Raw genomic sequence first — 12,992 nt, forward strand, 5'->3', positions numbered from 1 at the left:
GCTTCCCCATGCCCCCCGCCGTGTCCCCCGGAGGACCCAGACTCCCTACCCCATCACATGTGAGTCCTGCTAAACTTGGGACACGCCTGAAGGGAAACTCTCTTCCTCGTAACTGAGAAAGCTTAGCGGCAAACAGTCCTTTGGTCAAGGGTGGAGGGAGAGGGGGGAGGGAAGGGAGACATTTTCTTAAAATGATAATAAAATTATAAAGAAACAGAAATCAAAAACTGATGTAAAAGCAGCTCAACAAAAACATGAAATGTCATCAAGTCCAATGCCAAAGCAGCCAACGATTTACAAGAGGTGAACAGATCGCTGAGGAGAAAATCGGAACCCAAAAAGAGTGACCCTCAAATTGCACCCGAACTGCCTGTAGTTTCTTTCAAACGTGCAGGGATTTTGTTTTGTCATTGTGTGTGTGTGTGTCACAGGAAAGGCAGCGGTGGAGGAAGAGGAGTGGCGATGTTCCTCCAGCTTCCCCCTTTGCTGTGGGCATTGACTTGAAGCAGTGCCTGGGAGTCCAGATGTGCAGGGAGGAAGGCTACCACCGTGCCATTCCAGGCCTCGTTGCCATGGTGACCTGAAGCAGGGGCCTGGGGCCTCCTCTCCCCTGACTCCATGAGGCAGGAGGCCTGGGGTCCGGAGCTCAGCTGTGTTCCCACATACCCCCCTGAGCAGCGGAGACCTGGACTGAGGGGCCTGCTGTGACCAAGTGGGCTCTGGGGAATCCCATTGCTTGCTCAGTGCTAGCACTGCCCTTGAGGCCTTTCCCGCGGATGCCTCTCCAGATCCCCTTGTCTGACCCGCTGCTTATATCTAAAGCCCTAACAGACTAAGCACAGCACAGGCATGTGCCATATTCCTGGTTACTTCAAACACACCCAGCCCCCTTGGGATCTGGGGGCTACTGCATTAGAAGTAATGTTAGGGAAACTTTAATTTGCCTTTTTTTTTTTTTATTGTCTCTATGAAAAATGTGGTAGATTCATGTGTCTACATGGATTTTTGCTGTGTGAGAGAAAGGATCAATCATTGAATTGTGCTCAGCCAAGTTTGGTTACTTAAGTACAATGACCCTTGGGAGCTGTATCGGTTCCTTTCCCATTTGGGAGGGAGGGTTGGAGGGAAAAACCTGATGATCCCAGGACAGCTGACCCAGGGAATTAGAATCAGGCCTGACTCCTTCCCCAAAGGCCTGTGCTCTGTGGGCTAACAGCATAATGAGATGCAAGAAAGCAAATGTGGATGGCCAAGCACCCACCTCTACAGCCCAATGGGGTAGCAGCCCTGGAACACAGCCTACGTGTTCTAGTGTCTGTTTCTTTAAAAAAAAAAAAAAAAAAAAAAAAGTTCTGGGAAAGCTTCAGGAGATGCTTGGGAAGATACTGAGCAGAGACCAGGCCCTTTTAACGTTAGCTCTCTCTCAAAAAAATAATCCCTCGAGCAGGTTGAAAGAACACTGCCAATTGTAGCGAAATCCCCACGACCTTAAAAAAAAATCCTCTGCGTGCTCTGCCAGGTGACAGTGGAGTCCCTCAGTGAAGTCCACAGTCATCAGCAGCCACGCCAGCGTGGGTGGAAGTAAACCAGGCAACACTGTGTGTGTGCCCTGACTCTCAGCGTACAGTGCCGGGAGGTCAGGAGCAGCCCAGGGCCTTCCCGCTTTCCCGGCGCCTTCCAGCCGGGGCCTGCAAATGAGCCGCCCGGCCGCCTCAGCTTTCCAGCTGGAATGTTGTCCAGCCCACCCCTCGCTCTGCCACTTCCTTGAGTTCTCACTTCGACCATTATGAATATATACAATATGGACTCGTTGCATATACAAAAAATGGTATTTAAATAAACAGTTTCATGCACAGAACGCCCCGGGGGAAAATCAGCTACTTCACACTTCCTGCCACGGCTGGTACACAAGAAGTACCATGTTCACCCACTTCTCAGCAACCTTTAAAACGTGTTGGATTCAGTTTTTCTGATGATCCTAAGTGAGAGGATAGCAAACGGTCTCAGGATGGGCACGGTCACGTTGGAAACATTTAGGGATTAAAATCTGCAATAATAGCATTGCTGTATCCTGCTTGTTGTTATTGCTGTTGTTAATTCCCTTTGGAGCATTTTAGGGATCAGTTCAGGTAAGTTCTACCTGTATGTCAAGACGTACAGAAACTTAACTGAGAATTCTCAGTCACAGCAAACATTCTTTACACTTCCTCATTTTAAAAACTATTAGTAATTCATATTATGGTGGGAACTTTTTTTTCAGATTCCTTTCTAGTACAATTTAAAATGTTTGGGTTCAGGATAGAAAATGTCACGTAGAAGTTCTATTCTTGGTTTCAAAGTTTTCATGCCCCTATTGCTTGCTAAGCTTCAGAAATAGCATTTATCAGAAGGTTGCAATAAGTCAGAAGAAGGAGGAATCTGAAGAAGCTGTCTCCCAACAAATTTATTTAACTTCGGGACCGTGTAAATCAAACATAATCTGTGATTTATCACCAGATATTTGCACCCCTCCCCGTTCCCAGATTGATTTAAGATATCTCAACCTATAAGAATACTGTATCCACCATTAATTCTGTCTGTCAGGATGCAAAATCTAATTACACTAAGAGCATCATATAGTGAGGAATTAAAATAAGTACTGTATATAAAATCTACCCAACTGCACTCTCAGCTCTCCTTGAAAGCACAGTGGGGCACACAGAAGCTGCATGGATGTTTAATGTGGGGAAGCGAACGCCACCACCATCTGTAAGTGACAAGGCACGGGGAACTATTTCTATTTGTTTTGGAATTGTTTGGCACCCAACTGAAAACACAGGAATCTTTCCTCAGTTCACTAACCAAACACCAGCTTCTCCAAGGTGCCTGATCCCACCCCATTTCAGCACCCATGCAGTAAACCTCCAGACTCCTCAGGGAAGTCCTCTTTCCCACTCAAACTGACTTAAAAAATAAATAAATAAATAAATAAATAAATAAATAAATAAGCCAAATGCCTTACTTTCTCTCTACTTAAAAAGATAAAACTCTCCTGGCCTTGGATAAAAGGCATCACATGGAAAGGCCACTCAAACAGCCACCAGGGGGAAGGAACTATGCAACAAAAATGCTACCACAAGAAGACAACAGAACAACTTTTGTTTGGGTTTTTACAAAAATAAGACGACTGTCGGATCCACTCATCTGCACTGGGAACAGGGAGACAGCACCACAGAGGCGCGTGCTATATGATAAAGCAAACTGATGCTGCAACATGTAGTAGCCGGAAAACTGACAACACAGATCTCTAAGGAGAGGGTTTTTACACAGAACTAACCTGCCCTTCAAGCCATTGCAGAATGTGAAAAGATAATTAATCTAAGGGTCATCTCTCTACCATGCTTTTCTACCAGCAAGATAGAACCATATATGTATGTGTGTGTGTGTGTGTGTGTGTGTGTGTGTGTGTGTGTCAATCTGCAGCATGTACAGACATAGGATTTCAGAAGCACAAAGCAAACCATGATGCATCTTAGGAGCTCAATAGAGGTTTCCAGAGACTGGGCTAGGTCTGGCCACCCTTGGTTGCTGGTTTTTGCTTTCTCCTCCTCTCTATTATTATTATTATTATTATTATTATTATTTAATATTATTATTATTTAACAGATTTGATACATTTGCTGCCTTTGCTTTGGATTTTTGTAGGGTTGAGGAGAAGGGTCACTTTTGGCATGAGGAAAGGTCATTATGTACAGTAAAGAGCCATTTGCTCAAGGACCCTTTTTGGCGGCACACTCCAGGACAAGGAAATAATGGAAGAACAGAAAGGACTTTTAGACACAACAAGCACAGCAGAAAGTCCAAGGGAAGTAACTGAGGGGCTGCTCCCGGTTCCGGTGTCCCTACTGGACTCTGCCAAGAACAAAGAGACGTTCTGAACAGTACAGGGAAATCACCTTCCAACTGACCTAAAGCTATGCATGCCTACAACTATCCCCATGGCTTGAGGTCTGTCTATTTTAATCTAGCGAGTACTTTATGCTCCTTTAGGGTTTAATACACACATCAAAACGCCCATAGAAATAATCCTGAAAAAGACTGACTGGCCTTCTCTCAAAACCTGTTATTTTGTTGAAAGTAATTTACAGAGTGTGTCAAATGAGGACACAAGAAGCTTACATTGTACTTTAATTTTTTTTATTTTTTTCAATAAAGGGACAAAATGGGTGTATGAACAGGTTAATGCAGACAACTGCCAAAAAAACACAGACAGTGGTTTTTCCAATAGAACTTAACAAAGACCAGAAACAAATACAGTAAAAAGCCAGGTTGCAATGACCTTTGGTCATCCAAATAAAAAAAAATAAAAACAGAGAAAAATAAAAGATCAAATTAAGTGCCTCCGTTTTGAACAGGGCATATAAGCAATAATAAATAGTGACTCCCATAGTAAAAGATAAAATTTCAAGTTACGACAAACAGCTTTCATTACAGGAATAGAAAAGGCCAATAACAAAATATTCTGCATTGCCATTTACAAAAAAGTATTGACTAAAGCGGGCTTTCTCTTTAATATGCTTTGCATATGAAATTCTTTCCAATCTAAATATAAAGCACCATTTAGTTTTTGGCAATGAAAAAAACCGCAAAACATTGTTGGTTTTTTTTTTCCTTTTTTTTTTTCTTTCTTTCATTCTTTTACTGCATATGAAGGTAAAGATGCTGGGATGCAGGGTGATAGGGAAGAGGGACAAAAGCACACTACATAACAAACCAACGCTATTAGCTTGCGGTACTGCATACGGCATGGCAGCAGGAAAAAGGACAAAAAGGATATGTACAACCCCTATGACAGCCATCATGTGACATTCTAGCAGGCTCCCCAGACCGCCATTATATGGCTTCTCTGTACAATGTCACCTCTCTCTCTCTCTCTCTCTCTCTCTCTCTCTCTCGCTCTCTCTCTCTCTCTCTTGAAGCATACAAATAATTTGCACTATATTATCCTGCCAAATTAAAAAAATATACTGTGGCAGCCTGTCTTTTTTTTTTTTCTACTACCAAAAAGGTACATTGATACCTTTTAAGAGAACAAGCAACAGTTAAAAATACAAGCTTCAATATAAATACTATAGCGCCTAACACTAGATGAACATTTAATTCAAATACCATTCTAGAAATACAGAAAAAAGACCATAAATGTGTTTTAGCATAGGAATCAACATGAGTGTGCATTTTCCTATATTTAAGTACTATATAATCTTAAACCTTTCCCCATGTATGTTTTTTACAACCTGAAGAGCGGTGTGTGATCCAAGGCATAGAATTTCCACTACCATTTTTAAATGGATAACAGGTCTTGTAACACCACCAAGACAATGAAACCCTAAAATGCTGTTTCCCCCTAAACAGAATGAAGTGTCTTTTTAAAAATTGTTTTTCTTAACATTTGTACTTAAAAAAGTTTTGTACAAAAATTCTTGCACTGTAGAAGCGAAACCATCATTCATTTCTACGTTAAGTGTGTTGTTTTCATTCACAGCGCTTGCAAGGTTGCGTCCAAGTGCGTGAGCTCGTTAGTCAAGTAAATGGCTGGCAAAGTGTTTAATTCTTTTAGTTTTTTTTTTTTTTAAATGCTCATCAATGAGATTGTGTTCAATTTTTTTTTCAGCATTCTTGCAACTTTTCCCTTAAAAAAGACCTGTAAACTGGGAAAACTGTACAGTGCACTTAATTGTCCTATCTGAGCAGGTTTATTTTATACTCAACCTCTGTACCTCTGATTAGAGTAAAGATACAGGCATCACAGGTAGAGTCAAGTGCTATTTGAACACCAACTGGGGCAGATGCTAGCTTAAAAAAAAGAAGAAGAAGAAGAAAGAAAAAAGAAAGAATAAAAATAAAATAAAGACAATGAATCCTCTTCCACGTTAACAAAATAGCACACAGTGTATGGAAAAGAAATGAATTACAACTTTTAGGGAGCACAGACATATAAGCTGCTGCTCTTAAAATTCCTTCTCTTCCTTTTTGAAGAATGTCACATTAAAAGTAAGTCTTAAAGATTCATAGTTAATCATCATTGTATCACTGTTAGCTTATACAACTCTTCTGGTTTAAAATGGCAAACAGTGCCACATTGTGCTAATCAATCACTTACTATTTTCTGTTTTTTCTCTGTCAAACCATGTCAGCCTGTTCTTTTAAACATCGTCTAGAAGGTCTCGAGTTTATCATTCGATTGTCCATTCGACAACCAAGTGGAACTGGATCTGCTTCTTTGGGTGCCAGAATTTCGTTAAAGGTGTCCTTTGAAACAAGCATCATCATCAAATGAACTCCTCACTAATATACTTCACCACATTCCAGGGCCTTTGCACAGTTCACATTCAATTTGATAATCATTAAAAAATAAATAAAATATAAAACTTTAGGCAAAATAGCCCTTTTTTTTTTTACACTCTCACCAGGAGCAAAGCAGCTTTTATACTGGGAGAATCAGTTTTTGTTCACAAAGTTAAAGGGGAAAATGATGATTAACTAGGACGTAATAGGTCATATCTTTAGGTAGCCATTGTTGTGAGAAATACAACAGAGAAGTACATGCTACGTCCTAAAATTTATTACCTCACCCAATGCTGGATTAAACTACAAGTTCATAACAAGCAGAAAGAACCATCACCATGGTTTTCATAGATCCAAGGCACTCATTTTAAAACCAAATGATAGAATAATCTTGCTGTTTTTCTGTTAATTTGTCAATTCAAGGCCTTTTTTATTTCCCTCTCCAATTAATACACGTGACCCTTTAGAGACAGACACGTAGCACACACTTTCTTTCCAGCGCTATCTGGTCTGTCTGTAGAGGGCCAGCTAACCCAAACACTGCTTCCCTCCTCGTGTTATGAAATAAAGCTGTACATGATACGGATTACAGAAATATGCAGCATCGTTTGTTTTTCCTCCCTCTCTCACACTCTCAGAACGGAACTGGAAACAGCAACATGCTTGCTCATAATGAATTAGGGACAATTTAAAATAGCCGTAACATACCATACATGCTGTCTAAGTCAAGGGGGGAAAAACACAACATACACAACATGTAAATTATTGCACAAGAGAAAGGCTCAAAGTTTGCGTAAAATGCAATAGTATTGCCCCAGACAGATCATGCATTCAAACGGTGAGAACATAAAGAAATTTAAAGTAAAAAAAAAAAAAAAGAAGAAGAAAAAAAAAGGAAAAAAAAAAAAAGAAAACAGGTGTGCTGGTGACAAGCACTCATTCGTATTCTTAGCTTCCGTTACTTCTGTTGTTTGTTTGTTTGTTTAATCACATGGGACTAGAAAAAAATCCTACAGGGAGTAGGGCTGGAGGACAATGGGAAGGGGTGAAAAAAGGGGGCATCAGGTGGAAGTGAGGGAGGGGTATTAATATACCTCTATTCAGTTTTTATATCATTATTCAACACTCGATCACTGTGCCATTTTTTCATGTGTTTCTCCAGGGTACTGTACACGCTAAAAGGCATCTTACAAATTTCACATTTGTAAACGTCCTTCCCCACCTGGCCATGCGTTTTCATGTGCCTGGTGAGCTTGCTACTCTGGGCACAGGCATAGTTGCACAGCTCGCATTTATAAGGCCTTTCGCCCGTGTGGCTTCTCCTGTGGACAGTGAGATTGCTACAGTTCTTGAAGACTTTCCCACAGTACTCACAAGTGTCGCTGCGTCTGCCCTCTTTTGAGCTGGGCCTGCCCGGGCCCGGACCACTAATATGGGGCGTGCTCCCTCCACTTCCCGTGCCGCTGCGCCCCGAGATCCCTCCGTCCAGCTCCCCGGGCGGCGTGGAGAAGCGCAAGCTCCCATTCTCCGAGGAGTGCTCTGACGAGGAGGCAAAAGGCGATTGTCTGGAGTCTCCGAAGCTAAGGAAGGGATCTTTGAGCTGCCTGGAGGCCGCGTAGCCAGCGAGCCACTGCGAGTACACGTTCTCCGTGTTGGGCATCGCGGCCGGGGGCAGGTCAAATTCCTTCTCCAGCTTGATGCGCTTGGAGAAGGGGCTCAGCGAGCTGGGGCTACCCAGCAGCAGCTTTTTGGACAGACCCCCCGAAGCCGACTCGCCGGGAGAGCAGCCACGACCGTTAACAGTGCCATCGTCTATGCGGTCCGACTCGCCGGCCACCGAGTCTTCGTCGCAAGTGTCCCTGTGGGCCTCAGCCTCGGCCAGGTGGCCGCGCTTATGCTTCTCGCCCAGGACCTGGTGGAAGGCCTCGCTGAAGTGCTGCATGGAGCTGAGCACCATGCCCTGCATGACGTCGGGCAGGGCGCGGCCCTCGTCGCCCACGCCCACCACCGCGCCGCGAGAGCTGTTCTCGTGGTGGCGCGCAGCCTCCAGGCTCAGCCCGAAGCCGTAGTCCACCCTCTCGCTCTCCGTCAGCTCCTCCTCCTCCTCTTCCTCCTCTTCCTCTTCTTCCTCGTCGTCCTCCTCTTCCTCCTCATCCCCGTTCTCTGGGATCAGGTTGGGGTCGTTCTCGCTCTTGAACTTGGCCACCACGGACTTGAGCGCACTGCTGGCGCTGCCCACCAGGTCGCTGGTGCCGGGTTCCGGGGAGCTGGCGGTGGAGAGGCCGTCGTCGGACTTGACGGTCATGGGCGACGCCTTGTGCATGTGCGTCTTCATGTGGCGCTTGAGCTTGCTGGCCTGTGTGCACGCGTGGTCACACAGGTTGCACTTGTAGGGCTTCTCGCCGGTGTGGCTGCGCCGGTGCACCACCAGGTTGCTCTGAAATTTGAACGTCTTGCCGCAGAACTCACAGGACTTGGACTTGACCGGGGGCTGGGAGGGAGGAGGGGCGGACTGCAGAGGAGGGAGGGGGGGCGTCGCCAGGAAGGGTGGCTTGCTACCTGGCTGGAATGGTTGCAGTAACCTTTGCATAGGGCTGGGCCGGCCTGGGGACAGCGGTGGGCTAGACGTGTTCCCTGCCAGCTCTCTAAGTCTCCTAGAGAAATCCATGGCGGGAGGCTCCATAGCCATTGGATTCAACCGCAGCACCCTGTCAAAGGCACTCGGGTGATGGGTGGCCAGGGCCATCTCTTCCGCCCCCAGGCGCTCTATGCGGTGGGGGTCCAAGTGATGTCTCGGTGGTGGACTAAACAGGGGGGGAGTGGGTGGAAAGCGCCCTTCGGCCAGGCCGGAAGCCTCTCTCGATACTGATCCTGGTATTCTTAGCAGGTTAAAGGGGTTATTGTCTGCAATATGAATCCCATGGAGAGGTGGCTGGGAAGGACATTCTGCACCTAGTCCTGAAGGGATACCAACCCGCGGGGTCAGGGGACTTCCGTGTTCGCTTTCTAAGTAGATTCTTAATCCGTGAGTGTTCTGTGCGTGTTGCAAGAGAAACCATGCGCTGGTGAATGGCTGTTTGCAAGTTGTACATGTGTAGCTGCTGGGCTCATCTTTACCTGCAAAATAACACAACACCAACATCAATGTTTAATCACCGAGGCGGGCGTCAGCAATCGCTTATTCATGTTCCAACATCCAACCTCTCCTGGCCCACCCCCAAGCCTCGGCCTGCGCCCATCTACCCTGGGGGCCTGCACGGTGCCTTCCATCTCTGGGGCCTGCACGGTGCCTTCCATCTCTGGGGCCTGCACGGTGCCTTCCATCTCTGGGGCCTGCACGGTGCCTTCCATCTCTGGGGCCTACCATGTACTTGTTCAGTCTGTCTTCCTGACATTTTACTCGGTTCTAAGGACTCCACAGTGAAGGCCCATGGCGCGAAGCCTTGACCAAGTGAGGCTCTGTTAAAGGCAGCATTGGGTTCCGGGGGCCTCAGCAAACGGCTGGGCGTCATTTCAGCTCTGTGCCGCTGGCTCTTTGGTTAAATGGGTACTGAGACAAGGCAGAGGCCAGAATCAGCTTGACTTCACTCGGGAAACTTTTGCTCCCTGACTCCTATGGTCTTGGTCCACTTTCCTGTGGGCTGTAGGTGAACTTTCTGACGAGGCAAACCACTGCACAGAGGTAGCAAAAAGGGAAGGTCATACAATTCTCTGGCCCTACACCTCTCAGCTGGTAACACAATCATTTGCTGGCATTGCTAAAATGACCAGAGACCCCCAAAAAAGGTTTTCATGAAGAAAGCAGCAATGTTCTTTTTCCCCAGCCAGTGTTAGGGTCCTTAACATCTTCTAATCTCCATGTTTAAGCTCAAGGGGCTGTTGTGATTAAAATCCCAAAAGAAAAATTTAGTTTTGATTTGACTGAAAAGCTGTCTTGAATCCTTAGGCATTCGCCCCGGTGCAGCAAAAGAGAAGTTAGGAGTGGCCGGTGCCAACCTCGGCAGACCCGGCACACTGGTCGTAAGAGCAGTGGAGGCAGCCAGCACCATGACAGGCGGCAGGCTGAGCAATGCTACCCTAGCCTCCTCCTCATTATTTTGAGAGGCTAACAACGTGAACCAAATTATACAACATCCTGCGCCCTCAGCCGGGACTCGGCTCCAGTTGAGAGAGAAACAGAAAGATACAGTTCAGCTAGTCAACTCCTTGGCCAGTAGCCAAACTGTCTGGAGAGGGGCCTGCTTAAGTCACATTATTTCTCTGTTACTGAAAAGAACCCGAGAGTGGGAAATGCCACTTTGGCAAAGAGAGGGCCAGCCTGACTTCACAAAAATCATTCATTTTTTTTCCCGAGATACAAATATATATGTATATATATATATTTATTTTGATATTCATGTGTATTCTCATATGTTTATATATGCATACACATGTATGGGGTATATGGAGTAACTACCCAAGAGTTTGCCAGCTAATTGCAGCCTTAAAAAGGTAGAAGAGACAGTGGCCAAGGGATAGGGCGAGAATAGCTAATGGCCCAGGGATTGGAAAAAAAAGTCAGGGTTTAAAATATAACGGAGACATACACTTTCTCCCTAAATGAGGCTAGGAGAGTTGTGTGAGCCATGGCTAGCATTTCTAAGTAACTTTTCAATGGGACAAAATTCACCAGGGAGCTAAGGAGTGGGCATGAGGAATTCATCAATTATATGATTCCTCCATTTAGCAAGTCAGAGAGAAAAGCTGCCAAGGTCTTCTCAGGAGCCCCAAACACTCATATTCCAAAACAAGCCAGCCTCGCTCAAGCGCCTGTCTAAATAATGGACTCCTGGCCTGACCTTGTAATTTACTTTACAATGCATTTATAATCTCACTCAATATAGCCCACTCCTGGGGAAATCTCCTTAACAAGATTAGATGGTAAGATACCAAAATTAGGTTTCAAACATTTGTCTAATGTGGAGAGAGGAAGAAAGCAGAGAGATTTTGAAAGAAAATGCTGACATTAGAATCACATTACCCGCCTCTTCAAAGGGAAACAAAAAGCCTCATTGAGAGTATTTTCATAAATTTCTTGTTGTTGTTGAACAATTACTTGGGTACCAAATAGTCAGGAAAAGAGAGTCTGGCTCCAGACACTGAGACCCTCCATGCTTTCCCCTTGGCCTCCCTAGGAGCCTGGGTCATTATCATATACTTAGCCTGACAATCAGAATTGGGCAACTAAGAAGGAGCCTTGTCAGCTGAGGCAAACCCTTAACACTCCAAATGCCTTAAGATCATATTTGACCCTTATAATCTCTTAAGGTCTGGGAATGGACACATAATTAGCAATGACGGTTTCAAATGTGCCATAGGTCCCTGATAAAAGCCAAATTCTGTACACACTAAAGAGTCTCATCCCTGAGCTTCCCATGAGGCTTAGCGAAAGTCCATTTTATTTTGCTTCCTAAAAATTCCTTTTTCAGAGCCCGTTACGTGGCTGTGCTACAGAACGTTAGCACTATAGTGCTGTCCTTCCCTTCGTTCAGCGGGCCGGAGGAAACGGCTTTTGAACTTATAATGAGCACACAACACACAGCTTTCACTATCGCATTTTCGTATTCCCATCAACTAGATTTTCTAGATCATAAGGGCAGCTAGCGTAATCACGATGTCAATGAGAAGGGCTGCTTCGGCTGAGACTGAAGATTACATGGAAAGAGCCGCTCTGAAACTGGTAATTATTACCAGTCCACTAATAGCAAACGATGCACTGCAATTCCACCACATAATCTGTGTTTCACTCCACTCATGCTCGCGCACCGCATTCTACTGCAGTGCTCAGAGACTCTAAATTCCTAAACTGCAGTCATCAATAAATGTGTTACTCGCCGTAATTTGTGAAATTACTTTGTTCATAACATCTTTGATGGTTTAGAAAGACCAGAATTGATTTCCTGCATGGCAAAATTAGGGCTGCATTGATTTATTGATGTGTAAAATATAATAATATTCTTCATTTACTCTGATGAAAATCAACTTCTCACTTTGAGAGCCTCATTGGGCTTTTATCAGGATTGTTTTGATTTAAAGCAATAAACTGTGCCCTGCTCCTCCCCGGTGCAAAAACTCAAGGCACTGAAAGAGTTAAACCCAGCTGTCACCCCACCTACTGATTTTTATTTTATTTCATTTTATGAGAAGAAATGGTCTCCATTTCTAAACGTGTCACCAATGTGAGGAGGTCATGTGACTGAGGCACCACAATTTGAAAGGGCCAAGAGGTCTGTGTCAGGACCCTGAATGTCACTTCCTAGCTTGTGACTTGGTGGCCAACATGACATTTCCCTCAGTCTTGGGATTTCTACATGTGAAATAAGCATTAAAACTGGGACCTTTAAAGAATGGTTGAGTCTAAAATGGCAGAAGCATCTACAGTCTGGTATAAGTTATCAGGTCCGGCATGAAAGCTTTCATTACTACCAGGTATGATCAATTACAGGGTGTGTGTGTGCGCGCGTGTGTGTGCGCGTGTGTGTGTGTGCATGCGTGACGGGGGCACCTAACCAAATTACGCTCCTAGCACGGCCTGGAAGGAAGGTCCACGGCAGCCTCCATGCAGGCTTCGGCAACGGAGGCAAGTGGTGGGATTTTAAGTCATAGTTACAGTTTCACAGCCAAGGATG

At 45.0% G+C, this 12,992-nt stretch overlaps 1 protein-coding gene across 7 annotated transcripts in view; it reads right to left on the reverse strand.

Moving 5' to 3' along the window:
- The window catches only part of Bcl11a (BCL11 transcription factor A), a 93,342-nt gene that overhangs the window by 691 nt on the left and 79,659 nt on the right, over positions 1–12,992 (reverse strand). For 3 of the 7 annotated variants that reach the window (XM_021626524.2, XM_060365138.1, XM_060365139.1), the window contains one exon: positions 7,419–9,441. In XM_021626524.2, coding sequence (XP_021482199.1) covers positions 7,421–9,441 — 2,021 coding nt within the window. In that variant the 3' untranslated portion in view covers positions 7,419–7,420. The remainder of the gene's footprint in view (positions 1–7,418; positions 9,442–12,992) is intronic. The other 4 variants (XM_021626549.2, XM_021626555.2, XM_060365137.1 and 1 more) reach the window with 3 other exon arrangements.

The sequence above is a fragment of the Meriones unguiculatus genome, chromosome 12, assembly GCF_030254825.1.
Source record: "Meriones unguiculatus strain TT.TT164.6M chromosome 12, Bangor_MerUng_6.1, whole genome shotgun sequence".
In the NCBI taxonomy this organism is placed as follows: Eukaryota; Metazoa; Chordata; class Mammalia; order Rodentia; family Muridae; genus Meriones; species Meriones unguiculatus.